This window comes from Callorhinus ursinus, unplaced genomic scaffold (genome assembly GCF_003265705.2).
Source record: "Callorhinus ursinus isolate GAN/ISIS: 27379988/994484 unplaced genomic scaffold, GSC_fseal_2.0 scaffold34, whole genome shotgun sequence".
NCBI classification, from domain to species: Eukaryota; Metazoa; Chordata; class Mammalia; order Carnivora; family Otariidae; genus Callorhinus; species Callorhinus ursinus.
In genome coordinates, this window is record NW_027397096.1 from 1,524,415 (window position 1) to 1,552,128 (window position 27,714).

The 27,714-nt window shown below is 41.2% G+C and overlaps 1 protein-coding gene across 2 annotated transcripts in view; it reads left to right on the forward strand.

Moving 5' to 3' along the window:
* YWHAE (tyrosine 3-monooxygenase/tryptophan 5-monooxygenase activation protein epsilon) overlaps positions 1 to 27,714 on the forward strand; it is a 53,040-nt gene that overhangs the window by 13,042 nt on the left and 12,284 nt on the right. The window contains exons 1-2 of one of the 2 annotated variants that reach the window (XM_073879328.1): positions 10,307 to 10,337; positions 27,268 to 27,467. In XM_073879328.1, coding sequence (XP_073735429.1) covers positions 10,322 to 10,337; positions 27,268 to 27,467 — 216 coding nt within the window. In that variant the 5' untranslated portion in view covers positions 10,307 to 10,321. Of the gene's footprint in view, positions 1 to 10,306; positions 10,338 to 27,267; positions 27,468 to 27,714 lie in introns of those variants that run through there. The other variant, XM_025851303.2, reaches the window with a different exon arrangement.

Here is a 27,714-nt window from a genome sequence, read left to right on the forward strand (position 1 = left end):
GCAGAGGGAGAAGCAGGCTCCCAAGGAGCAGGGAGCCCGATGCGGGACTCGATCCCAGTACCCTGGGATCATGACCCGAGCCGAAGGCAGACGCCCAACCATCTGAGCCACCCAGGCGCCCCAACTTTTGGGTTTTTAAGCTTAAAAATCTGAAATTGATTTTTTAAGTTTACTGACACTTGTGAAGCAGAGGAATTTATTAGGAGGACAGTCATTACTAAAAATAGTAGCCAGCTAAATTGCATTAAAATTAACTTGAGCAACTGGGATATTTTCCAACTGAAGTATCTGTTCAGTGTATTTTCTGTATTTTTTTCAGTTTTAATATATTATGTATTTGTGGAAAATTTGGAAAATCAAAGGTAGGAAGAAAACTTGTATGAACTGGTGTTTTCTGTGCAGTAGTTTTTTTTTCTTTTTTAAAGATTTTATTTATTTTACAGAGAGAGACACAGAGAGGGAACACAAGCAGGGGGAGTGGGAGTGGGAGAGGGAGAAGAAGCATGCTTCCTGCTGAGCAGGGAGTCTGATGCGGGGCTCGATCCCAGGACCCCAGGATCATGACCTGAGCCCGAAGGCAGATGCTTAATGACTGAGCCACCCAGGTTCCCCTGTTCAGTAGTTTTTTGTTCTGTTTCATTGTGGCATTTTTTGTTTGATTTTTATATATCTCTATATCCGGTTTTACTTAATTTTGCACTTTTTTTTTTTTACACCTGAAAATATTTATTTAAAATAAGCTCTGTGCCCAGTGTGGGGCTTGACTTCACAACCCCGAGATCAAGAGTTGCATGCTCATGCTCCACCAACTGAGCCAGCCAGGTGCCACTGGTTTTACTTATTTTTTTTTTAAATATGGAGTTACTGTTTAAATATTAGCAATAAGTATTTTATTTTTTATTTATTTTTGTTTATTTATTTGACACGGAGAGAACACTCAAGCACAAGCAGGGGGAGCAGCAGGCAGGGGAGAAGCAGGCTTCCCGTTGAGCAGGGAGCCTGACTTGGGTCTCAATCCCAGGACCCTGGGATCATGACCTGAGCCAAAGGCAGCCACTTAACTGAGCTACCCAGGTGCCCCTGGTTTCAGTTAATTTTGTCTCATGGACATTTTTCTTCTATCATGAACTATTTATAAATATTTTTTAAAAAGAATTTATTGTTTTAGAGAGAGCAAGTGAGCCGAGTGTGCATGTGAGAAGGGAGGGGCGGAGGGAGAGGCAGAGAGAATCTCAAGCAGACCGCTAGCTGAGTGCTGTGCCCTGAGCCCAATGAGGGGCTCAGTCTCAGGGTGACCTTAGCTGAAAGAGCCATCAAGAGCCGGATGCTTAACTGACTGAACCACCCAGGTGTCCCTAATTGTAAATATTTTTTATTCGCTATAGACCTATCCACTAACAAATTACTATAAGTTTTTGGGTAGTACATTGCTGGTAACAACTGCAGTGAAATACTTCTATCCAAAATAGAATTTTCTGTAATTTGGACTATTTGCTTAGGAGAGATTCTGAGGAGTGGAATTTACTGGTGAAAATAAATAAATGTAGGGTGCGTGGGTGGCTCAGTTGGTTAAGCGACTGCCTTCGGCTCAGGTCATGATCCTGGAGTCCAGGGATCGAGTCCCACATTGGGCTCTCTGCTCAGCAGGGAGTCTGCCTCTCCCTCTGACCCTCTTCCCTCTCGTGCTCTCTCTCTACCATTCTCTCTCTCTCTCTCTCAAATAAATAAATAAAATCTTTAAAAAAAAGAAAGTAAATAAATGTAAAGCTTTGGCTTCTTTGCTCTCATTGTTCTCTGAAAGGATTTTTTAATACCACCAATTTATGAACGTGCAGTGCATAATTTTTTCACCACAAAGCTTCATATATTTAAGTATTTTAAATGTTACTTAAAATGTGAAATGCATACTTTTAATTTTTGAATTACAAAATCTAAAATAAAATGTAAGAAAGTTAAATTGTATAGTCCCATGAAATAAATACTGGTAGCTACTCTGCCCTGTCAGTAGTTACTATTGTTATTGTTAATGGTTTGAATATACTTTGAGAACTTTATTTTGCTCAAGTGCCAATGCATGTATAAATGCAGAAACATCATTTTTTTTTTAAAGATTTTATTTATTTGAGAGAGAGAGAATGACAGATAGAAAGCACGAGAGGGAAGAGGGTCAGAGGGAGAAGCAGACTCCCCGCTGAGCAGGGAGCCCGATGTGGGACTCGATCCCGGGACTCCAGGATCATGACCTGAGCCGAAGGCAGTCGCTCAACCAACTGAGCCACCCAGGCGCCCCAGAAACATCATTTTATAGACACCACCATACTATTGATTTAGCATGCATTATTTTAAATTACACCAATAAAGAAAAATGCTGCCAATCGCACCATTGACACATCACTAAGAAGAATCTGGATTTCATTGATGTTACTGTGAAAATGTTTCCTAAAATAGCTGATGTACAATCTGCATTATATTTTTTTGTGGAAACATGCATACTATTTAGCAGCATGCCTTTTTCTCTCAGCCAAACATTGTGAATATTAAAAAATACTTTGGGGCAGGGGCGCCTGGGTGGCTCAGTTGGTTGAGCGACTGCCTTCGACTCAGGTCATGATCTCAGGGTCCTGGGATCGAGCCCCGCATCGGGCTCCCTGCTCCGCGGGAAGCCTGCTTCTCCCTCTCCCTCTCCCACTCCCCCTGCTTGTGTTTCCTCTCTTGCTGTCTCTCTCTGTCAAATAAATAAATAAAATCTTAAAAAAAAAATACTTTGGGGCAACTGGGTAGCTCATTTGCTTAAGCATCCGACTCTTGATTTTGGCTCAAGCCATGATCTCAGGGTTATGAGATCCACTCTCGGCATGGAGTCTGCTTAATATTTCTCTCTGCCCCTCCACCCTCTTAAAAAAAAAAAACTTTAAAAACAAATTGGATGGTTTTAGCCAGACTAACATGAAAACTTAACAAATGGTGTGTTGATAGAGGTCAGTCTAATCTCTAAAAAAGAAAAACTTCTTAAGGAATTTTAGTGTGCAGCCAGAGTTGAGAACCACTGGAGTCAACCATTGTTTCTCATATGCCTCACTGAGTGTGCTTATTAAAAATTTAAGCGTTTGGTCTGTATCTAAATTTAATTCATGTCTCTGGGTATACAGCAGGGTTTGACTAGATGACCTTGTAATACTCATTTCTGCAGGCTGTCTCAGCTGTTTTTTCAGCAGTTAAGAATTGCCAGGGATTGAGTTTTAGAATATTTGAAGCTGTGTGTAGACTATTGGACGCTGCATAGCTTTTTGTTTAAGTTTTGTCTTTTAAACTTTTAACAGACGATGGTTAATGGTTATGGATATAGTTGCCCAAGTGCGGTATTACAGGGTTAGTTACTGCCTTGCAAATGATGAAATACTTAACATAACTTTAGCTTTATTTTATTTTTAAAAAATTATTTATTTTTAAAGTAGGCTCCATGCCCAGTGTGGGGTTTGAACTCACAACCTTGAGATTGAGAGTTGGGTGCTCTACTGACTGAGCCAGTCAGGCACTCCATATAAATTAAGGTTTAAATTTAGCTATAAATGCTTATCAAATTTAACCTGTCTTAAATATTATTTATCTTATTTCGGGGTTGCACTGCATGCCTTATGGTCTCCTAATGTTTCTTCCCTTCATTCACTGTAGCTTGTTGATTTCTGTCATTTCCCCCTGTATTGGCTTCTGTATTTTTTTTTTAAAGATTTTATTTATTTTAGGGAGAGAGAGTTGGCGCATGTGCGCACAACCTAGGGGAGGAGCAGAGGGAGAGGAACAGACTCCTTGCTGAGTGCAGAGCCGGATGTGGGACTCTGATCCCATGACCCTGAGATCATGACCTGAGCCGAATTAAAAAGTCGGGTGCTCAACCGACTGAGCCAACAAAATACCCCCATTCTTGGGGCTTTTTAATGAATAGATATTTATTTTATTTATTTTTTAAATTTTAGTGTTTTTTAAAATCTTTTTTTTTTTTTTTACAATTTTATTTTATTAGAGAATGAGAGATAGAGAGCACGAGAGGGAAGAGGGTCAGAGGGAGAAGCAGACTCCCTGCTGAGCAGGGAGCCCGATGTGGGACTCGATCCTGGGACTCCACGATCATGACCTGAGTCGAAGGCAGTCGCTTAACCAACTGAGCCACCCAGGTGCCCTGAATAGATATTTATCTAGTGAGTTTTGGGAATGAGTTTCCCCTTATGAATGATAAAAGAATTTATCATTATACCTAATATAGAAGAGCTTACAGTCTAGTTTTGTGTCTAAAAATTGTGTCTAAAAAAAGAATGAGGGGCACCTGGGTGGCTCAGTTGGTTAAGCATCTGCCTTTGGCTTAGGTCATGATTGTAGGGTCCTGGGGTCAAGCCCCGCATGGGGCTGCCTGCTTGGTGGGGAGTCTGCTTCTCCCTCTGTCTTGTGTTCTAGCTCTCAAATAAATAAAATCTTAGAAATAAAAACTGATTATTGCTAACTTCTGTGATACAGGAATTTCAGAAAAGGAGAACTGAAGGCGTTATGGGCTGTGGTTATCAGGGAAACTTGAGTAATAGAACCGAATAGAATGAATTCATTAGATTTGGGTGGTGGGAGAAGGAAGTTCTTTCAGATACATCATCAAAAGTACAGTATTGGATTAAGCACATGAGGCTTAAGAATGAAGTATCTAGGCTAGAAAGAAGAAAGGGAGTCAGATTATGCAATAGGTTGTATTTATTAGGCTTAGATTCTAAACTTTGTGTTCTTTATTTAGCTCATTACTATGTGAAGCACATTGTTAACATTTCTCTAAAGGGCTTACATCCTCCTGGATTCCTCTTTCCCCCTTTTTGTAAATCTTGGAAGACAGGCAAGCAAAGGAAAGCATTTTAACATATTGTTGAGTTCTGTTATATGCCAGAGCATTTGCCTGTGCACTCTTAATTCTCAGAACCCCGTGAGAGATGGGTATCTCTCAAGTTGTAGATGAGGAAACAGGAAACAGTCTCATAGAGGTTATGTAACATAGGTCAAATAACATGTATGTAAATACCTAAGCCAGAATGAAAGTCTCATCTGAATCTTCCTGGCTATAAAGGTGGTGTTTTCCTAGCATTGCTATGTTTCTCACAGTGTGTATGTCTTTTGGTCCACCTAATAAGAGTATAAGTGATAAGTACATTTGACAAGAACAAATAAAATCTTTAAAAAAAACAAAACAAAACAAAACAAAACAAAACAGTGAAGTGTTACTAGAATAGGACGACCTCTTTAAAGAGGCTTCCCCATCCTCCTGTTTTCTGTTTCAAAAATCCTGTTTCATAGTACTCAACACAAGTGTACTTCTTTCTTTCTTTTTAGAGATTTTATTTTAGAGGGAGCACGTGTGCCTGTGGAGGGGGAGAGGAAGAGAGAAACCCAAGCAGACTATGAGCTGAGCACAGAGCCCGACGTGGGGCTTGATCCCATGAACCTGAGCCGAAACGGTCAGATGCCTAACCAACTGGGCCACCCTGGCACCCCCCACAAAGTGTACTTCTAAATCAATTTGTAATCCTGTCCACTTTAAGCCATTTAAACATTTGCTTAGTGGGGAACCTGGGTGGCTCAATTGGTTGGTCGTTTGCCTTAGGCTTAGGTCACGATCCCAGGGGCTTGGGATCGAGCTCCACGTGGGGCTCCCTGCTCAGCGGGGAGCCTGCTTCTCCTTCTCCTTCTGCATGCAGCTTCCCCTGCTTGTGGTTGCTCGCTCGCTCTGACAAATAAATTCTATCTCTTTTAAAAAAGATTTGCTTAAAGAAAAATCCCAGGAGCAGTGTACAAATCTTGCCAAATTGTTTGCTTCAAAGCCAAATTGTTTACTTCAAATTATTCCTTCCTTGGGCACCTGGGTGGCTCAGTTGGTTAAGCGACTGCCTTCGGCTCAGGTCATGATCCTGGAGTCCCTGGATCGAGTCCCGCATCGGGCTCCCTGCTCGGCAGGGAGTCTGCTTCTTCCTCTGACCCTCCCTCCATCTCATGTGCTTTCTCTCTCATTCTCTCTGTCTCAAATAAATAAATAAAATCTTAAAAAAAAACCCAAATTATTCCTTCCTTTATAACTCTTCTTTTTTTTTTTTTAAGGTAATTTTTACATCCAGTGTGGAGCTTGAACTTGTGACCCTAAGATCAGGCGTCCTTTGCTCCACTGACTAAGCCAGCCATGAACACCTTTATAATTCTTAACTGACTCTTAGGATACATATCCTGGGGCACCTGGCTTGCTCAGTTGGTAGAGCGTGTGACTCTTGATCTCAGGTTGGGGGTAGAGCCTACTTAAAATACATACATATATGTATCCTAATATTTTGCGGGTTTTAACTAAACATATGTGGTGATCTTTACCATATTACAATAGCGTTTTATCTTCCTAGGAAAATATAAGTGATACAAGACTCCTAAAGCTCGCCTCAGGTTTTTATTGTAACCTTATATCCTTTCTACATTATTTGCTATTGGAATTAAAGTAGTTAAGGGCTTTTTTTTTTTTAGGGGTGCCTGGGTGGCCCTGTCTGTTGGGCGACCAACTCTTGATTTCACCTGGGGTCCTGGGATCAAGCCCTGCGTTGGACTTTATGCTCAGTGGGGAGTCTGCTTGAGAATTCTCTCTTCCCCTCTCCCTCTGTACCCTCCACCCCATGCTTGCTCTCTCTCTCAAATCTTTTCTTTAAAAAGTGGTTTTTTTATAGATTAAATTATAGTTTTGAATAATGTAAAATCTCAGTATTTTAGCATCCCATAGAGCTCTTAAGTGATTTGGAAGCACACTCATACCAATGCAAATAGCCTTTAAAGTGATGGTACCACAACCTTTGAGTACGCCTAAGCAGACGATTTATTTATTTATTTATTTATTTATTTTTAAAGATTTTATTTATTTGATAGACAGCGAGAGAGGGAACACAAGCAGGGGAGTGGGAGAGGGAGAAGCAGGCTTCCCACTGAGCAGGGAACCTGATGGGGGGCTCGATCCCAGGACCCTGGGATCATGACCTGAGCCGAAGGCAGACGCTTGACGACTGAGCCACCCAGGTGCCCCAAATTATTTATTTACTAAAGATTTATTTGAGAGAGATTGAGAGTGTGAGCAGGGAGAGGGACGGGCAGAGGAAGAGGGGGAGAGAGAATCCCAGGCAGCCTCCCCGCTGAGCACGGAGCCTGACTTGGGGCTCAGTCTCACAACCCTGAAATCACAACCTGAGCCAAAACCAAGAGTCAGGTGCTTAACCTGGGGTGCTTAGGTGGCTCAGTCAGTTAAGCATCTGACTCTTGGATCTCAGCTCAGGTCTTGATCTTAGACTTGTGAGTTCGAACCGTTGGTGGAGCCTACGTTAAAGAAAAAAAATGCCCTCACTGGTTTCATGAGACCAGAAATATCCAAGTGAAAACCGCTTCTCATTCCTGTTACTATTTCCTTTTTAAGTAAAGATTCATATGGTAAGTCCCTCTTACAGTACGTTGGAAAATTTCCCCCCAATAAACTTGCATACCTTTTTATAAATAATAAAAACAATTTAACTTCAGACATTTTTTTTTTAATTTTATTTATTTATTTCAGAGAGAGAATGAGAGATAGAAAGCACGAGAGGGAAGGGGGTCAGAGGGAGAAGCAGACTCCCCGCCGAGCAGGAAGCCTGATGTGGGACTCGATCCCGGGACTCCAGGATCATGACCTCAGCCGAAGGCAGTCGCTTAACCAACTGAGCCACCCAGGCGCCCCAGACATTTTTTTTTTTAAAGATGTCATTTATTTTAGAGAGCGCAGGCAAGGGGAGGGGCAGAGGGACAAACAGATTCCCACTGAGCAGAGAGCAGGATATGGGCTCGAACTCAGAACCCCGAGATCATGACCTGAACCAAAATCAGATACTTAATTGACTAAGCCACCCAGCCACCCCATAACTTTGGACATTTTAAGTTGTTGCTTTAATTGCTGTTAAGCGTAGACAAAAGGTGTGGTCTTATTAATTAATTGTTCATAATTTTTATGTGTATCTCTCTTAAACAGTGTCTGACTTGACAGCCTTTTTTTTTTTTTAAGATTTTATTTGAGAGAGAGAGCACATGAGAGGGGGGAGGGTCAGAGGGCAAAGCAGACTCCCTGCTCAGCAGGGAGCCCGATGCGGGACTCCATCCAGGGACTCCAGGATCATAACCTGAGCTGAAGGCAGTTGCTTAACCAACTGAGCCACCCAGGCACCCTTTTTTTTTTTTTTAAGATTTCTTTATTTGAGAGAGTGCAAATGAGCATGAGTGGGAGGGGCAGAGGGAGAGGGAAAGAGAATCTCAAGTGGACTACACGCCGAGCACAGAGCCCCCAACTTAGGGCTCGATCTCACAACCCTGAGCTGAAACCAAGAGTCTGCTGCTCAACCGGCTGTGCCGCCCAGGTGCCCTGACTTGACGGCCTTTTTTTTTTTTTTTTTACGGCCTTTTTTATTTTAGTGTGGTTTCATTGGCTTTTCTTCTTTTGACACACTGTAGTGCTTCCTCCTCTCTTTTCCCAACTTCTGTACTTAGGTGGAAGGGCCATGTGAGCTGTTCTCATTAGTGAAACTTGAGCAGAACTTACGTAATTGTAGAGGAAGTGAAAACCCCTTTCCTGATTATTTTGCTTTTCCCTCTTCTGCTTTGACCAGGAATTCTCAACTACCAAAAGGGATAGGTCCTCATTTAAGAAACCTTTGTTGTGTGAAGTCTCTGAAATTTGGGGAGTAATTTGATTCCCAGGCATTCCTATCCTATCTTTTCAGAATACGGAATTATCAGTCACAATATAGGGTTATATCCTCCCCCTCCCCCTGGGGTTTATCAATTCTTTAGAAAAGGTTTAAAACATGTTTGCAGCCTGTTTTGTGTTTTCAACTTTGAGATGCTTAGTAGATTATATCCAGGCTACTTTGCTTTCCAGAATCTTAGGGGATTGTTTAAAATTATGTGCTAGCTTTGGGCCGCCTGGGTGTCTCAGTCCTTAAGCGTGTGCCTTTGGCTCAGGTCATGATCCCAGGGTCCTGGGATCGAGCCCCGCATTGGGCTCCCTGCTCAGTGGGAAGCCTACTTCTCCCTCTCTCACTCCCCCTACTTGTGTTCCCTCTCTCGCTGTCTCTCTCTGTCAAATAAATAAAATCTTAAAAAGGAAAAGATGTATGCGTCCTTTTAAAAAAATAAAATTAATGTGCCAGCTTCTCTGAAGATGAAAATTGTCCTTTGACTGTTATGTTGAATATGTGCGTGCTATATGAAGGACACTTCCATGGCCACTTCAGAACATGAATGAATCGTAAAGGGGCATGACACTTAACCTCTCTGTGTAGACTAATTCTCTGGTGGAGTTCCTTCTTTTTATTCCTTAATTTCTAAACTGCATCTCTTAGAACTACGTACTGAGATTTATTTTTTATTTTATTTTTTAAAGATTTTATTTTATTTGAAACAGAGAGAGAGCACAAGAGGGGGTAGGGTGAGAGGGAGAAGCAGACTCCCTGCCGAGCAGGGAGCCCAGTGTGGGACTTGATCCCAGGACTCCGGGATCATGACCTGAGCTGAAGGCAGTCGCCCAGCCAACTGAGCCACCCAGGCACCCTGTACTGAGATTTAAAAGGAGACATTCATCACATTAAAGTTCTCTGGCCAGCCAGAGCTCTTTTATCTTAGGTCTTTTCGTTCTCCATTTGGCCCTTAATCTAGCACTTCTCCCAGTTTATTTGCTGGCACAGGTCTGGTTTTGTTTTTTATTCATTTGGGACTCCCCCACCCCTCCACCCCCCCATGCAGACATCAGGTTTTCCTTTGCTGCTGTACTTACTCCCTTTTTAGCCCAGAAGACACGAATATATTTTCTGCATATGGTGCAAAAGACATCTTTTTTTTTTAAGATTTTATTTATTTATTTGACAGACACAGCGAGAGAGGGAACACAAGCGGGGAGGGAGAGAGGGAGAAGCAGGCTTCCTGCTGAGCAGGGACCCCGACGCGGGGCTCGACCCCAGGACCCTGGGATCATGACCCTGGGATCCCGTCTGCCTTCGGCTAGACGCTTAACAACTGAGCCACCCAGGTGCCCCCCAAGAGACATTCATCTTAATGCAGGGATCTCTGCTCTCATTGTTAACAGTATCTCTGATAATCATAAGATGGGAACATTGCTAAATTTAAGCTATTGACACTCCTTCTAAGTTCACCTCTTTTTTGTCATCAAAGGATAAAATACCTTTTTGCAGCAGCTGGGAAAATGCTGGAAGATGTTTTTTCTCTTCCTTCTTGCTGTTCTGTTCTAGTGCAAATGGCTTTCTGTGATGGTAAGTCTCTATTGTATTTGTCCTTGTTTTTAGATTTTTAGTTATTTGTGAAGTATCTGTGTGGTAATTAATAGTCCTCATGTGATAAAGGAAATCTCAAGATGGTGGCATTTTATTGGGATGTATAGGTCTTAGACTGCCACTTATGATTGTAAAGTAGATTCTCCTTTTTTTGGTAGAAGTATTCTTCATAGAAATTTTATCTCGGGGTAAAGACTTCTTTATTGATATATGCATATAAAATATATTCTGGTAGATCTCAAATAATTTCAAACAGCCAGGCCTGAGAACTAATAATTGGTCTAGAGAGATTTTTATTCAGATGATTTTTATAATTATACCAAGGTGAATTGTACAGTTTTACAATTTACAGAGGTGTCTTGCTTTTTCTTGACCCCCTCCCTCCATGATAGTTGTGCGTCATCCCTAAGATTGCTTTGCATTCTTTCCATTTGACATAGTGAATTTGGGAAACTTGCCTTCATGCAAGACAGTCTTTGGAGGAGTTTCTTTTCAACAGTCTCCAGTCAACTGAAGATTTCACTGTCATCATCATGTTGTCATCCAAGTTACCTTTCACTGAGAAGGGGACTAGAGTTTGGAACATAGTTACTTAGTTAATTCATCTTAGTTTATTTTTTAATTGTGTTAAAATACACAACAAAATTTAACCATTTTTACTTTTTTTAAAGGCCTTATTTATTTGCCTTTAAGATATTTTAGAGAGTGAGCGAGCAGGGGAGAAGGGCAGAGGGAGAGAGAGAATCCCAAGCAGACTCCCCACAGAGTGTATAGCCTCATGAGGGCCTCAATCCCAGGACCCCAAAATAATGCCCTGAGCTGAAACTAGGAGTCAGTTGGCTTAACCGACTGAGCAACAAAGCCCCTCTAAGATTTTATTTATTTGAGAGAAAGTGAACACGCATTTGCTGGGGGAGGAGGGCCAGATGGAGAGGGAGAGAGAGAATCCCAAACAGACTTCAGGCATCTCTGTCTTAACCATTTTTTGGTAAGATTTTATTTATTTAAAGATTTTATTTATTTGACAGAGAGAGACACAGTGAGAGAGGGAACACAAGCAGGGGGAGTGGGAGAGGGAGAAGGAGGCTTCCCGTGGAGCAGGGAGCCCGATGCGGGGCTCGATCCCAGGACCCCGGGATTATGACCTGAGCCGAAGGCAGACGCTTAACAACTGAGCCACCCAGGCGCCCCTAAAAGATTTTATTTATTTGACAGAGAGACAGAGAGAGGGGGAACACAAGCAGGGGGAGTGGGGGAGGGAGAAGCAGACTTCCCGCAGAGCAGGGAGCCCGATGGTGGGGCTCGATCCCAGGACCCTGGGATCATGACCTGAGCCACCCAGATTCCCCTATCTAAGCCATTTTAAATGTACAATTCAGTGGTATGTGATGTACATTTCTGTGCAGTCATTATATCACATTTCTGTGCAGTCATTACCACCATCCATCCTCATATCCCTTTTCATCTTGTCAAACCGAAACTGTATACCCATTAAATAATAACTCTCCATTATCCCTCCTCCCAGCCTCTGTCACAATATCTGTCTTTATGATTTTGACTAAGTACTACATGTAAGTGGAGTCATACAGTATTTGTCTTTTTGCTGTTGGCTTCTTTCACCTGGCACAATGTCAGGGTTCATCCATGTTGTAGCATTTTGCAGAATTTTCTTTTTTTAAGGCTGAATAATAATTTATGCATTTATTACATTTTGATTATCCATTTATCCAGTGATAGACACTTGGATTGTTTCCATGTTTTAGCTATTGTGAATAATGCCACTGTGAACATGGGTGTACAAATAGTTTTCATGACCCTGCTTCAGTTTTTTTCATTATATTCTGAGAATTGGAATTGTTGGGTCAAATGGTAATTGCATATTACAAAGTTTTTGAGGAAAGACCATACTCTTTTACACAGCAACTGTACCATTTTACATGCCCACCAACAGCAGAGTCTAATTTCTCCACTTCCCCACCAATGCTTGTATTCTGTTTGTTTGGGTGGTAGCCATCCTTAGTCTTTTATTTTTTTTTAAGTTTTTATTTAAATTCCAGTTAGTTAAGACAGTGTAATACTAGTTTCAGGTGTACAAAATAGTGATTGAATAATTCCGTGCACATCAGCTGGTGCTCACCACAAGTGCACTCTTTAATCCCCATCACCTGTTTCACCCATCCCCCACCCACCTCCCTTCGGATAACCATCAGTTTTCTACAGGAAAAAAATGTCTGTTTTTTGGTTTGGCTGCCTCTTTTTTTCCCTTTACACACTTGTTTTGTTTCTTAAATTCCACATATAGGTGAAATCATACAGTGTTTGTCTATCTCTGATTTATTTTGCTTGGCATAAAATTCTCTAGCTCCATCTATGTTGGAAATAGCAAGATTTCATTCTTTTTTATGGCTGAGTAATATTGTGTATATATACCACATCTTATTATTCATTAGTTGATGGACACGGGCTGTTTCCATGGTTTGGCTGTTGTAAATAATGCTGCTATAAACCTCAGGGTGCAGGTATCCCTTTGAATTGCTATTTTTGTGTTCTTTGGTTAAATACCTAGTAGTGTGATTGCTGGATTGCAGGATAGTTCTTTTTTAAAACTATTTTTAGAACTTTTTTTTTTTTTGAGAGAGATCATGAGTGAGAGTACAAGCAGGGGGAACAGCAGAGGGAGAGGGAGAAGCAGACTACCCACCGAGCAGGGAGCCCAAGTGGGGCTCTGTCTCAGGACCCTGAGATCATGACCTGAGCTGAAGGTAGCTGCTTAACCGACTGGAGACACCCAGGCACCCCTATTTTTAACTCTTTTTGAGGAATCTCCACACTGTTTTCCAAGTGGCCGCACCAGTTTGCATTCTTAGTCTTTTAAATAGATAAAGGAAAGAGCTAGGATTTTTCCTTCACTCTCTTGGTCTAACCCTAGGGGTTCGTGATTGGGAAAAGTGACATTTTTTTAATCCTCTGCTATAGATTGCTTTGATGGGCTTATTTCCCACTCACCTCCGTTTTTTACACCAACCAGTCACTTTTCTGTATAAAAGACAAAGTGCAGCCCTACTTCTGCCTGCCTTTTCTTGATAATCTATAGCAGAGGAATTGGTAAGGCTTCTAGACCAGGTTCTCAGAATATCCCCAAATGCTTTGAGTCTTGTAAATTATAAAATGGTGGTAAAACCTTTAGTCATTTGGTGTATAGGTAGGATTCAAGGTCAGATCCCTGTAGATACTTAAGTCTTGTTAATTATTGTTGTTTTTACAGAGTTGGGGGGCGGAGAGGGAGGAGAAAGAGAATCTCAGCCTCAATGCCCAGGGCTCCATCCCACAATGCTGAGACCATGACCTGATCCAAAATCAAGTCAGACGGCTAACTGAGCCACCCAGGCACCCTGTTAATTGGGAATATTATTTGAATGTATAGGCTCTTGACCAAAGTGTGGTAATGTAGGACACTATGTTAAATTCCCCTTTATGTATTTAAAGAACAGACCTCAGACCTTCGGGTCTCAGAGGACTTCCTCGGGGACAAATAAAACTAAATTTTCTTTTTTTTTTTTTTTTAAGATTTTTTATTTATTTGACAGAGACACAGCGAGAGAGGGAACACAAGCAGGGGGAGTGGGAGTGGGAGAGGGAGAAGTGGGTTTCCCGCCGAGCAGGGAGCCTGATGTGGGGCTCGATCCAAGGACCCTGGGATCATGACCTGAGCTGAAGGCAGATGCTTAACGACTGAGCCACCCAGGCGCCCCATAACTAAATTTTCCGCTAAATAATACTAGGTGCGGGAAAAAAAGTCTGTTGAAACTGCTGAGAAAGGACTTCAGACTCTCTGGTCCTACATAGAGAGGGAATCCTTAAGATTCATTTACCTCTGACCTATTCACGCCCACCAGAATATATTTGTCATTCTTTTTATTTAACATACTTTGTCTTACCATTTTTATTCTTTCATCAAATGTTTGTGTGCTTTTTGTGGCATTAGATACGGTGCTCTTCTGGGAATATACAGATGAAAACACAGTATATGCCCTTTTAAGAAGGTAATTAATTTTTTTTAGGAAGGTAATATTTGATGGAGAGAAAAATACCTATCCTCAATACAGGGAAATGTGAACATGGATTGAAAAGTACAGGAAGGCTTTACAGAAAAGATGTTTGAATTTGATTCAGAGGGATGAATAGTTTCCCAGGCAGAGGAAGGGTCATTGGCCAACTGATCGACCTTTACATAAAGCAAACCAAAGATCTCTCCAGAACTTTGAGTGACAGAACCTTTTTAAGGCAGTGCCTGATGCTGTGGCCCTTTTCTTCTTTTGGGGTGATTACTTTCAGTGTTCTAGGACTTAAGAATTTGTTTCTTTGAGCACTTGGAAAGTTAGTTGAATGTAGTGGTTAAGAGTTCAGGCATTTAAATTAGATTGTCTGGGTTCGAATTCTGGTTTTACCACTTGCTAGCTATGTGGCTTGAGGCAAGTTATTCAGCTTTAAATTTTTTTTGTCTTTGAAGTCAGGATTATGTTTTGTAACAGCTGGCAGTATTTTATCTATGTTGGGAGTGATTATGGTTACGGCCCTGGATGCTTCTTGAGTACAAAGTACATTAATTCTGTCAGCTAGTACAGTGCCTGCTCATTTTCCCATGACTGATTCTCAACAGTTTGCTTCCATCCTGACCCTGGGTCTCATTAGGAACTGTAGAATTAGGCTTTGTGGTAACTTGTAGTCTAATAGGTGGAAACACACCCCCTTGCGGATTTGTACTTAGATTCTAAGTCTCTTGAATCTCAGCAGAAACTTGCTTTATCAGCTATCAGGGAAAGTCTTGGGAGAATGATGTTTACTGGGATGTTGATGTAGAAATACTATTGGCATGGGAGTATCTTCCTACTAGGCATTGGCATTAAGCTTTTTGGAGATAATTATTCTGGAGGGTTAACTTGGTGGGAAAAGTTGTGTTTTAAATGGGAACAGACCACGTTTTAATGTATTACGCTTGTGTCTCTTGTCATTGCAAGCATTTATTGCATCTGTTCTTAGAAAATCAGAGGATCCTGGGGCGCCTGAATGGGTGGCTCAGTTGGCTGAGCATCCTGACTCTTGGTTTTGGCTCAGGTCAGATCTCAGGGTCCTGAGATGGAGCCCCATGGCGGGCACCTCGCTCAGTGAGGAGTCTGCTTGAGATGCTCTTCCTCTGCCCCCTCCCTCTGCTTGCATGTGTGCTCCCTCTCTCTAAAAAATAAATCTTAAATAAAAGCAAAGGATCCTGTCAGTCATACTTTTAATGAAAAAAAAAAGCAAGATCCCCATTCAGATGAATTCAAATAAATATTCAAATTTGATGTAATGTGATTAAATCACAGTACAGCTCTGGAGTCAGATTGTCTGGGTTTGTAATCTACTGAATTTGTGATTTTGAACAAGTTTAACCTCCATATTCTTCAGTTTCCTCATAAAATGGGGATAATACTGCTACCTACTTCAAAGGTTTATTGAGAAGATTAAATGCATTAATTCATGCAAAGTATTTGGAACAGTGCCTGGCATGATGTGTTTTATTTGTGAATGAGTTTATTGAATGAATATATTTACACAAATCCTTCAAAGAGCAAAACCAAGAATCAAAGCTAAATTAAGGTCAGGATGAAAAATAATGGGACTCTCCTTCTGGCAGGATGGTCCAGTAATGAATAGAGGCAAGCTGGTTTAATGTAATGGATGTCTAACTAGGCTGTTAAACAGTAAAGGGGAAATGACCTGGAACCAAACAGGCTTTTATTAGTATGTTTGATTAAGATGCCTTTTCAGTTGTGGATATTACAAATTGCAGAGTTTTTGTAACTGGTGATTTTCATTCAGGTACCCATTGTTCCCAAACTAATTGTAAGTCCCCAGAATTTTATTACCCAGACATTATGTACCAAACTGCCTGTGCATCCACATGTTGTAGTCATTGACTCTCCATTCTCTAGTTCATTAATTATGATCATACCTGTTGCAGACAGATTTGACAGCCATCCTCCATCCCAGAAATGCTTAGATCACATTGATAAAATAGTTTTTGCAAAGAAGATTTTATGAGGGGTGACTGGATGGTTCAGTCAGTTAAGCGTCTGCCTTTCCTCATGACCTCTGAGGGTCATGATCCCAGGGTCCTGGGATCGAGCCCCGCATTGGGCTCCTTATTCAGCAGGGAGCCTGCTTCCCCCTCTACCTGCTGCTTCCCCTGCTTGTGTGCGTGCTTGCTCTCTCTCTGTCAAATAAAATCTTTAAGAAAAGATTTTATGAAATACTAGTTATGTTGAGAATTTTATGTGAATATAATTGTGTTAATTCTCTGCTGATGGCGGTTTTGAGGGTATGCCCAGTTTTGGGTAAATCTGAGCTTTCTCATAAAGTTTTGGGATACATTATAGTTAGGATCATGTTTCTGTTGCTGATGTTAAAAGGGTAAGGATGACAACAGGGTTCTCATGAGAGAGTCATTATGGACATAATTTGTGCAAATCGGTACAAAGCATTGGTATAGAACTGCTAGGGGCTAGTAGGAAGTGCTTTCCTTTTCTGACTCATGCTACTACTCTCCCTTAATCTACTACCCTCAGGAATGGAGAAATTCCTGAAGATGAGGGGCTAAGAGGAGTAGTTAGGGTTTTAAAAGTTTAAAAGCCTTTTAAAAGTTAAAGTAAAAAGCTCCTGGAGTGCCTGGATGGCTCAGTTGGTTAAGCATCAGACACTCTTGATGTCAACTCAGGTCATGATCTTGGGGTCATGAGTCTTTTACTTTACTTGCGGGAAGCCTGGCCTCCCTTTCCCACTCCTCCTGCTGTGTTCCCTCTCTCGCTGTGTCTCTCTCTCTGTCAAAAAAATAAAATCTTTAAAAAAAAAAAATAAAGACTTTATTTATTTATTTGAGAGAGCATGAGAGAGCACAAGTAGGGGGAGCCGGGAGAGGGAAAAGCAGGCTCCCTGCTGAGCAGGGACCCAATGTGGGGCTTGATCCCAGGACCCTGAGGTCATGACCTGAGCCCAAGGCCAACACTTAACCCACTGAGCCACCTAGGCGTGCCCCCCCCTTTTTAAAGAAACTAGCAAATATTGGTGAGAGTATGGAGAAATTAGAATCTTCCTATATTGTTGGTAGGAATGTAAAAATAGTGCATGCCTCGAGAAAAAGAGTTTGGCAGTTCCTTCTTCAAAAAGTTACTATGCCAGGGGAGGGGGTTGGGGGGATGGGTTAGCCTGGTGATGGGTATTAAAGAGGGCACATTCTGCCTGGAGCACTGGGTGTTACAAGCAAACAGTGAATCATGGAACACTACATCAGAAACTAAGGATGTAATGTATGGTGATTAACACAACATAATAAAAAGTTATTATGCCTCCAGTTTCACTCCTAGGTATATATGCAAGAGACCTGAAAAAATACTTGGCATAAATTTATGTTCATAGCAGCATTATTCATAATAGCCAAAAAGTGAAAATTCAACTCAAATGTCCATTAAGTGATAAATGTATAAATAAAATGTGGTATATCCGTGTAGTATATGAAGTATATGGTTAGGTGCTGCACTCTGGGTGAACCTAGAGAAATGCTAAGGGAAAGAAGCCAGTTAGAAAAGACAACATGTTACAGGCATACTTGGTGATATTGAGGGTTTGGTTCTGGACTACCGGAATAAAGTGAACATTGCAATAAAGCGAGTCAGATGAATTTTTTGGTTTGCCAGTGCCTGTAAAAGTTACCTTTACAATATACTGTAGTCTGTTAAGTATGCATGTCATGTCTAAAAAAAATTATACACCTTAATTAAAAATACTTTATTGCTAAAAGCTAACTGTATCTGAGTTTTCATTGAGTCATCTTTTTGCTGGTGGAAGGTCTTGCCTCTCTGTTGATGGCTGCTGACTGATCAGGGTGGTGGTTGCTGAAGGTAAGGGCAGGTGTGCCAACAATGAAGTTTTTCTGCATCGATTGACTTCTTTTCAGGAGCAGTTTCTCAATAGTATGGGATGCTGTTTGATGGCATTTTACACATGGTAGAATTTCTTTCAAAATTGGGAGTCGAGCTTCTTAAACCCTGCCACTGCTTTATTAACTAAGTCTGAGTAAATTCATCTCAAGAAACCATTTTCTTAGTTCCATTCATAAGAAGCAACCTAACTTCTTATTTGTTAGTTTTATCATGAGATAGAAGCAATTAAGTCAACCTTCAGGTCCACTTTATTTTATTTTGTTATTTTTTTTATTGAGGTACAGCTTACAGTGTTAACTTAGTTTCAGGTTTACAACACGACTCTATGCATTATGCTGTGCTCACAAGTATAGCTACCATCTGTCACCATACAACACTTTTTTTTATTCTTTAAGATATTTATTAGGATGCCTGGGTGGCTCAGTTGGTTGGGCATATGCCTTCGGCTCAGGTCATGATATCAGGGGTTGAGTCCTGCATCGGGCTCCTTCCTCTGAAGAGAGCCTGCTTCTCCCTCTGCCTGCCACTACCCCTGCTTGTGCTCGCTCTCTCTCTGTCTCTGATACATAAATAAAAGAAATCCTTAAAAAAAAAAAGATTTATTTGAGAGAGAGCGCACGAGCTCGAGAGTGCTTGCTCAGTTGGGGGGGGGGCAGCGGGAGAAGCAGACTCCCAGCTGAGCAGGGAGCCTGATGCAGGGCTTGATCCTAGGACCCTGGGATCACGACCTGAGCTGAAGGCAGACGCTTAACCAGCTGAGCCACCCATGTGCCCTACCACACACTATTAGAGCACCACTGACTATATTCCCTATGTCGTACCTTTCACCCCTGTGACTTATTCATTCCATAACTAGAAGCCCATACCTCCCATTCCCCTTCACCATTTTTCCATCCCTCTACCTCCCTTTCCACTGACAACCACCAGCTTGTTCTCTATATTTATGGGTCTGTTTCTGCTTCTTTGTTTATTCGCTCATTTATTTTTTTAGATTTAATATATAGGTGAAACCATATGGTTGTCTTTCTCTGTCTTATTTCACTTAGCACAATACTATGTCCATTCATGTTGTTGCAAATGACAAGATCTCATTCTTTTTTATGGCTGAGTAATATTCCATTATAGGGATATGTGTGTGTGTGTGTGTGTGTGCGTCTGTACACATGTATCTTCTTTATCCATCTACCGATGGACACTTAAGTTGCTTCTCTGTCTTGGCTGTTGTAAATAATACTCTGATAAACAGAGGTGCATATATCTTTTCAATTTAGTGTTTTCATTTTCTTTGAGTAAATACTCAGTAGTGGAATTATTGGATCATATGGTATTTTTGTTTTTAATTTTTTGAGGAATCTCCATGCTGTTTTTCCACAGTGGCTACACCAGTTTACCTTCCCACCAAAGGTGCATTAAGGTTCCTTTTTCTCCACATGCTTACCAACACTTATTTTTTTCTTTTTTTTTTAAAGATTTTATTTATTTGACAGAGAGCGACACAGCAAGAGAGGGAACACAAGCAGGGGGAGTGGGAGAGAGAGACGCAGGCTTCCCGCAGAGCAGGGAGCCCGATGCGGGGCTCGATCCCAGTACTCTGGGATCATGACCTGAACCAAAGGCAGACACTCAATGACTGAGCCACCCAGGTGCCCTATTTCTTGGCTTTTTGATATTAGCCATTCTGGCAGGTGATATATCTCATTTTGGTTTTGATTAGGTCCACTTATTAAAAGTTTATTTATGTAATGTCTACACCCCACATGGGTCTCAAACTCATGACCCGAGATCAAGAGCCTCATGCTGTACTGATTGAGCCAGTCAGGTGCCCCAGGTTAGGTCCACTTCTAATTATAGTTCTTTTGCTATTTCTACCACATTTGAAGTTAACTTCCTCCACTGAAGTCTAGAACCCCCTCAAAGTCAACCATGAGGATTGGAATCAACTTCATCCAAACTCCTGTTAATGCTAATATAGTGACCTCCTCCCATCAGTCATGAATGTTCTTAACGGCATCAAGAATGATGATTCCTTTCCAGAAGCTTTTCAGTTTATTTTACCTGGATCCATCAGAGGAATGACTACGGCAGCTGTAGCCTTTCGAAATTCTTTCCTCCCCTCTCTCCTTCCCTTAGTAAGCTCTAAGGAAGGGAGGGGCTTGAACTCATGACCCCAAGATCAAGAGTTGCATGCTCTACTGACTGAGCCAGCCAGGCACCCCTCAAATGTATTTCTTAAATAATATTTAAAGTTGAAATTACTCCTTGATCTTTGGGATGCAGAATGGATGTTGTGTTAGCAGGCACGTGAAAACATTAATCTTGTCCAGCTCCATCAGAGCTCTTGGATGACCGTGTGCGTTGTCATTGAGCAGTTACATTTTGAAAGGAATCTCTTTCTGAGCAGTATGTCTCAACACTGGGCTTAAAAAACTCAGTAAACCAGGGTGCCTGGGTGGCTTAGTCGTTTAAGCCGACTGACTCTTGGTTTCGTCTCCAGTCATGATCTCACAGTTACCGGATTGAGCCCCATTTTGGGCTCCCCACTTGGTAGGGAGTCTGCTTGGGATTCCCTCTCTCCCTCCGCTTCTCCCCCCCAATAAATAAATCTTAAAAAATACTCAGTAAACCATGTTGTAAACAGATGTGCTGTCATCCAGGCTTTGTTTCCTTAAACAGCACAGGCAGAGTAGATTTAGCCTACTTCTTTTTTCTTGTTTTTAATTTTTTTTTTTTAAGATTTCTTTTTGACAGCCACAGTGAGAGAGGGACCACAAGCAAGGGGAGTGGGAGAGGTAGAAGCAGGCTTCCCGCGGAGCAGGGAGCCCGATGGTAGGGCTTGATCCCAGGACCCTGGGGCCATGACCTGAGCCGAAGGCAGATGCCCAGCGGCTGAGCCACCCAGGTGCTTCTTAAGATTGTAATTTTAAGTAATCTCTACATCCAGTGTGGGCCTTGAACTCAAAACCCTGAGATCAAGAGTTGCATACTCTACAAACTGAGCCAGCCAGCCAACTGGATTTAGCATAAATTTTTTTTTGAGTATTTATTTATTTGAAAGAGAGAGCCCAAGAGGAGGTAGGGTCAGAGGGAGAAGCAGACTCCCTGCTGATCAGGGAGCCCAACGTGAGACTCGATGCCGGTACTCCAGGATCATGACCTGAGCTGAAGGCAGTCGCTTAACCAACTGAGCCACCCAGGCGCCCTGGATTTAGCATAATTCTTAAGGGCCTAGGATTTACAGAATGGTCAGTGAGCACTGGCTTCAACTTAAATTCACCAGCTGCATTAGCTCCTATCTAACGAGAGTCAGCCTGTCCTTTGAAATTGTGAAGCCAGGCTTTGACTTCTCTTTGGCTGTGAAAGTCTTAGATAAGGCTGTTTCCTCTACACTGAGAATCTTTTATTTAGTGTAACCACCTTCGTTAATGATGTTAGCTAGATCTTTTGAATAACTTGCTGTAGCTTCTACATGCTTGACTTTGTTATGGAGATGACTTCTTACCTTAAACCTCGTGAACCAAACCAACCTCTGCTGTCCTGCAACTTTTCTTCTGCAGCTTCCTCACCTCTCTCAACCTTCATAAAATAGAAGAAAGTTGGGGCCTTGCTCTGGATTAGGTTTGGCTTAAGGGAATGTTGTGGCTTGTGTGATCTTCTATCTAGACCACTAAAACTTCTCCTGATAGGGAGATAGGGCTGTTTTGCTTCTATGTTAACTGGTAAAGCACTTTTCATTTCCTTCAAGAACTTTTGCTTTGTATTCACAACTTGGAGGATTGTTTGGTGTAAGAGGCCTAGCTTTTGGCTTGTCTCAGCTTTCAGCATGCCTTCCTTACTAAGCTTAATCATTGGTAGCTTTTGATATATAGTGAGAGATGTGTGACTCTTCCTTTCACTTGACTTAGGGGCCATTTTAGGGTTATTAATTGACCTAATTTCAGTATTGTAGTGTCTCAGAGAATAGGGAGGCCTGAGGGGAGAGGGGGAGAGATGGTGGAGGGTGGGGAGACGTGACATGGCACTGAATGGCAGGCAGGTCAGTGGAACTGTCAGAACACATTTATTGATTAAGTTTGCCATCTTATGGGTGTGGTTTGTGGTGCCCCAAAACAATTAGAATAGTAACATCAGAGATAACTGGTCACACAGATCACCATAATAAATACAATATTGCAAAAGTTTGAAATATTGAGAGAATTACTGAATTGTGACACAGAAACATGAACAAATGCTTTTGGAAATCAGATACCGATAGATTCCTTCACACAGGATTGCCACAAACGTTGTTTGTAAAAAAAAAAAAAAATTCTGTGAAGCATAATAAAAAAAAGGTATTCCTGTATATGGTTCCATTTATATGGAATGTCCAGAATGGTAAATCCATAGAGATTAAAGTAGGTGATTACTAGGGTTGAGGGAGTTGTGGGTAGGTAAGGAGTGACTGCTAATGGGTATGGAGCGTTTCTTCTTCAAGTGATGAAAATATTCTAACATTGGTTGTGGTAATGGTTGTACAACTTTGTGAATATACTGCCACTAAATTGTACATTTTAAAATGGGTGAATTGTATATGTGAATGATAGATCAATAAAGCTGTTACTTACTAAAACTGGACAACTGCTGCTTCTCTAGTTGTACCATAGTCTTGTCTTGCCTCGTTTTTGGCTTTCTAAATGAAGAGAATGCTATATTTAATTGAATCTGGGATAGAATATCATTGAGTGCTTTAAATGTATTTTTCCCCTTTCTTCCCCCCTTACTGTAAAAATACTGTTGAAATGTTGAGAAATTTTGGGGTGCCTGGGTGGCTTAGTCATTAAGTGTCTGCCTTCGGCTTAGGTCATGATCCCAGGGTTCTGGGATCAAGCCCTGCATCAGGCTCCCTGCTCTGCGGGAAGCCTGCTTCTTCCTTTCCCTCTGCCTGCCGCTCCCCCTATTGTGCTAGCTCTGTCTACCAAATAAATAAACCTCTTTAAAAAATGTTGAAAATTTTTATTTTATTTTTATTTTTTTAAAGATTTTATTTATTTATTTGAGAGAGAACACGAGAGGGAAGAGGGTCAGAGAGAGAAGCAGACTCCCCGCTGAGCAGGGAGCCCGACATGGGACTCGATCCCAGGACTCCAGGATCATGACCTGAGCCGAAGGCAGTCGCTTAACCAACTGAGCCACCCAGGCGCCCAAAAAATTTTAAAGCATAGAAAAGTGAAGGAAATGTAAATTATTATTTTGGAATAGTACCCAGAGACATATTGTTAAATTTTTGGTGTGGTATTAGATATTTGTGTATAGTTTTTCCATATATCATGTTGCAGAGTCCTACAGTTTAAAAGGATTAATGGTCTTTTTTGTGTAGCTGGTTACTTTTTAAATGGCTTTGTTGGGGCCAATTTAGAAAAGCAAATTACTGGTTCACTTCTGAGGCATGTTTAATTTGTTTTTGGAAAAAACAAACAAAACAACTAGTATGCAAGTGAGCTTGAAATTACCCTCTGACTCCACTGCCCCTGAATTTACTTTTTTTTCCCATGACTATAATTTCTTTTTTTTTAAGATTTTATTTGACAGAGAGCACAAGCAGGTGGAATAGCAGGCAGAGGCAAAGGGAGAGGGAGAAGCAGGCTCCCCACTGAGCAAGGAGCCCGATGTGGGGCTCGATCCCAGGACCCCAGGATCATGACCTGAGCTGAAGGCAGTCGCTTAGCCAACTGAGCCACCGAGGCGCCCCTTCATGACTATAATTTAAAAAAGATGTTTCAAATGAATGCCAGGCTTCCACAAATGAATTAATGGTCTTAGTACTGTACTTCCTAATACATTTTTTTTTTGAGAGATTTTATTTATTTGACGGACAGCAAGAGAGGGAACACAAACGGGGGGAGTGGGAGAGGGAGAAGCAGGCCTCCTGCTGAGCAGGGAGCCTGATGCGGGGCTCAATCCCAGGACCCTGGGATCATGACCTGAGCCGAAGGCAAATGCTTAATGATTGAGCCACCCAGGTGCCCCCTAATATTTTTTTTAATGTTCCAGAATTACATTTTAAAAATCTGCCTTATTAAAGTATTTGGATACTATAAAATAGATCTCTTTTACATGTACAGTTGACAAGATTTTAACAACGTGGGTTTGAACTGTGTCAGTCCACTTACATGACGGATTTTTTGGATTTTTTTTTCCAGTGAATACTGTGAACATGTTTTACAATTTTCTTTATAACATTTTCTTTCCTCTAGTTTGCTTTATTGTAGAATACAGTATATAATATACAAAAATATGTGTTAATTATCTGTAAGGCTTCTCGTCAACAGTAGACTATTAGTAAGGTTTTTGGGGAGTCAAAAGGTATACTTGGATTTCTGACTGTGACTAGCTTGGTGGGTCTCCCCCCTCTGCTCGCCTCTGTTACTCACGGATTAAGCTGTACAGTTCAGTGTTTCGATAAATATATTCAGTTGTATAACCACCACAGTAGAATAACTCTGTTACTCCCCAAATTTCCTTTACACACAGACTCTCCTCACTTCATCCCCATACTTTGGTAACCACTTTATTTGCTATCTTTATAGTTTTGCATTTTCTAGAACTTAAAGTGAGACAGTTTTTGTTGATCTTTTTTCAATTAGCATGATTTTGTGCATCCATGTTGTTACTTGTATCCATTGATTATTTTTTGTTCTTGAATAGTATTCCATTGTATACATGGACTTTGGGGTTGTTTTCATCTTAGCTATTTTGAATAAAGTTGCTGTGAATGAACATTTGTGTAAAAAGTATTTGTGAAGATATGTTTTCATTTCTCTTGGGTAATACCTAGTAGTGTAATTGCTGAGTCTTAAGGTGTTCTAACTGTATAAGAACTACCAAACTGTTTTCCAAAGACCTTACCATTTTAATGTTTCTATTAATTTCCTGATATTCCTGAAAGGATAATGTTTTTAAACATATTTCCCTGGGATTACACGTAATTTAGCTATTAAGCAGTGTTTCATAAAGTCACCATCTGCATCATATCTTAAGATATTCCTTATGTTTAGTGTTAATGTAAGCTAAGGGTGCTTGTTAAAATGCAGATTCTTTGGTCTTAGGACCAAAGATTCTGAATCAGTAAAGTTGGAGAGCTATGCATGTGGTAATATGGCATTTAGTCTTTTCTAAAGGCATAGTTTTCATTAATATATTTATTAGGTTAGTCTTCATTGAGCTGTTTTTGGTTCTTCCTCTGCATTCATATGCATTGTTTTATTTTTTTAAAGATTTATTTATTTATTAGAGTAGAGAGAGAGCATGCATGCAGTGGGAAGAGGCAGAGGGAGAGGCCTCAATCTCACAACCCTGAGATCAGGACCTGAGCTGAAATCAAGTCATATGCTTAACTGAGTCACCCAGGTGCCCCTTGTTTTTTAAGTAGGCTCCTTACCCAGTGTGGGGCTTGAACTCATGGCCCTGAAATCAAGACCTGAGCTGAGATCAAGAGTCAGATGCTTAACTAACTGAGCCACCCAGGGGCCTCCTCATTTGCATTGTGTTACCTATTTTTTCCTTTACTTGGGGATCTCCTAAGATTTATCTGGGCCCCTTTCTTTGATCGCCACCTAGTGGTAACAAATAGGAACCATTAGAAGTTTTGCTAGTTAATTGAATTCATATGAGGTGGACAGTGTCCTTCTAAAGGAGGAAGGATGGAAACATCCAAAGTTAAGTTTGGTTTGTGTTTGTGATTAACCAGGTGCTCAGATGTTATGTTTGCTATATGAATGTTCTTTCCTCCCATGACTTTGAAATACAGTTTATTTGTATTTACTTGGGAAATCATTTATTTGTAAGAAAATGTATTTTAGAGCGTATAACTTTTTTTTTTTTTTTTTTAAGATTTAAAGAGTGGTGGGGCGGGGTGAGGGGCAGAAGGAGAGGGAAAGAGAAACAAGCAGACTCCCTGCTGAGCGCAGGGCTTGGTCCTTCCACCCTGAGATCACAACCTGAACGGAAACCAAGAGTCGGACACTCAACTGACTGCGCCACCCCTGGCGCCCCTAGAGCCTATAACTTTTTAATTTTTGTCTAAACTGCCAGCTCAATTATTTGTACTAGGAAATGGGCAGGTGTCTCCCTAGTTCCCTTTTTATTTTTTAAAGATTTTATTTTTTTAAGATTTTATTTATTTGACAGAGAGACACAGCAAGAGAGGGAACACAAGCAGGGGGAGTGGGAGAGGGAGAAGCAGGTTTCCCGCTGAGCAGGGAGCCCGATGCGGGGCTCGATCCCAGGACTCTGGGATCATGACCTGAGACAAAGGCAGACACTTAGTCACCCGGGTGCCCCTTTTAAAGATTTTTTATTTGTTCATTGGAGACACAGAGATACAAAGAGAGAGAGAGAGAGAGAGCACAAGCAGGGGGAGAGGCAGAGGGAGAAGCAGGCTCTCCACTGAGCCAGGAGTCAGACGTGGGGCTCGATCCCAGGCCAGACGCTCAACCATCTGAGCCACCCAGGTGCCCCCTCCAGTTCCCTTATTTAATGAGATCCTTCCAAACCATGCTGTGAATTAGTTTTGAATTATATGAAGTTTTGATTCTGTACGTCTTTTATTACAGATTCTCTTGTTCTAGGCTTTTAGTTTACTTTCTTTTACATGTTTTTAGTTTTTTTACTCAATTTTTTAAAATTTAAAAAATTCATTTACCTGTTTGAGAGAAGGGGCAGGGAGAGAGAGGAGAGACCCAGTGAGGGGCTCTGTCCCAGGATCCCAGGATAATGACCCGAGCCAAAGGCAGATGCCCAACCAAGTCACCTAGGTACCCCTACTAGTTTCGATGATTGTGTTTTTGTTAAAATTCTTGCCTTTTTATACTAGCTTGACAGAAAAAAAGACCTATTGTGAAGGAATATTGTATAACGAAACTTACTTCATAAGGTCTGATTTTACTTTTCCCTTACAGAAATGGTGGAATCAATGAAGAAAGTAGCAGGGATGGATGTGGAGTTGACAGTTGAAGAAAGAAACCTCCTATCTGTTGCATATAAAAATGTGATTGGAGCCAGAAGAGCTTCCTGGAGAATAATCAGCAGCATTGAACAGAAAGAAGAAAACAAGGGAGGAGAAGACAAACTAAAAATGATTCGGGAATATCGGCAAATGGTGAGATTATCATATCCTAGACATCTTTAAAGAAAGATGCCTTCTTGGCATCTGGTTTTGGATATTTAATTAATTAATTTATTTAAAGATTTATTTATTTGAGAGAAAAAGAGAGCATGAGAGGGGGTTGGGTCAGAGGGAGAAGCAGACTCCCTGCTGAGCAGGGAGCCCGATGCGGGACTCAATCCTGGGACTCCAGGATCATAACCTGAGCCTAAGGCAGTCGCTTAACCAACTGAGCCACCCA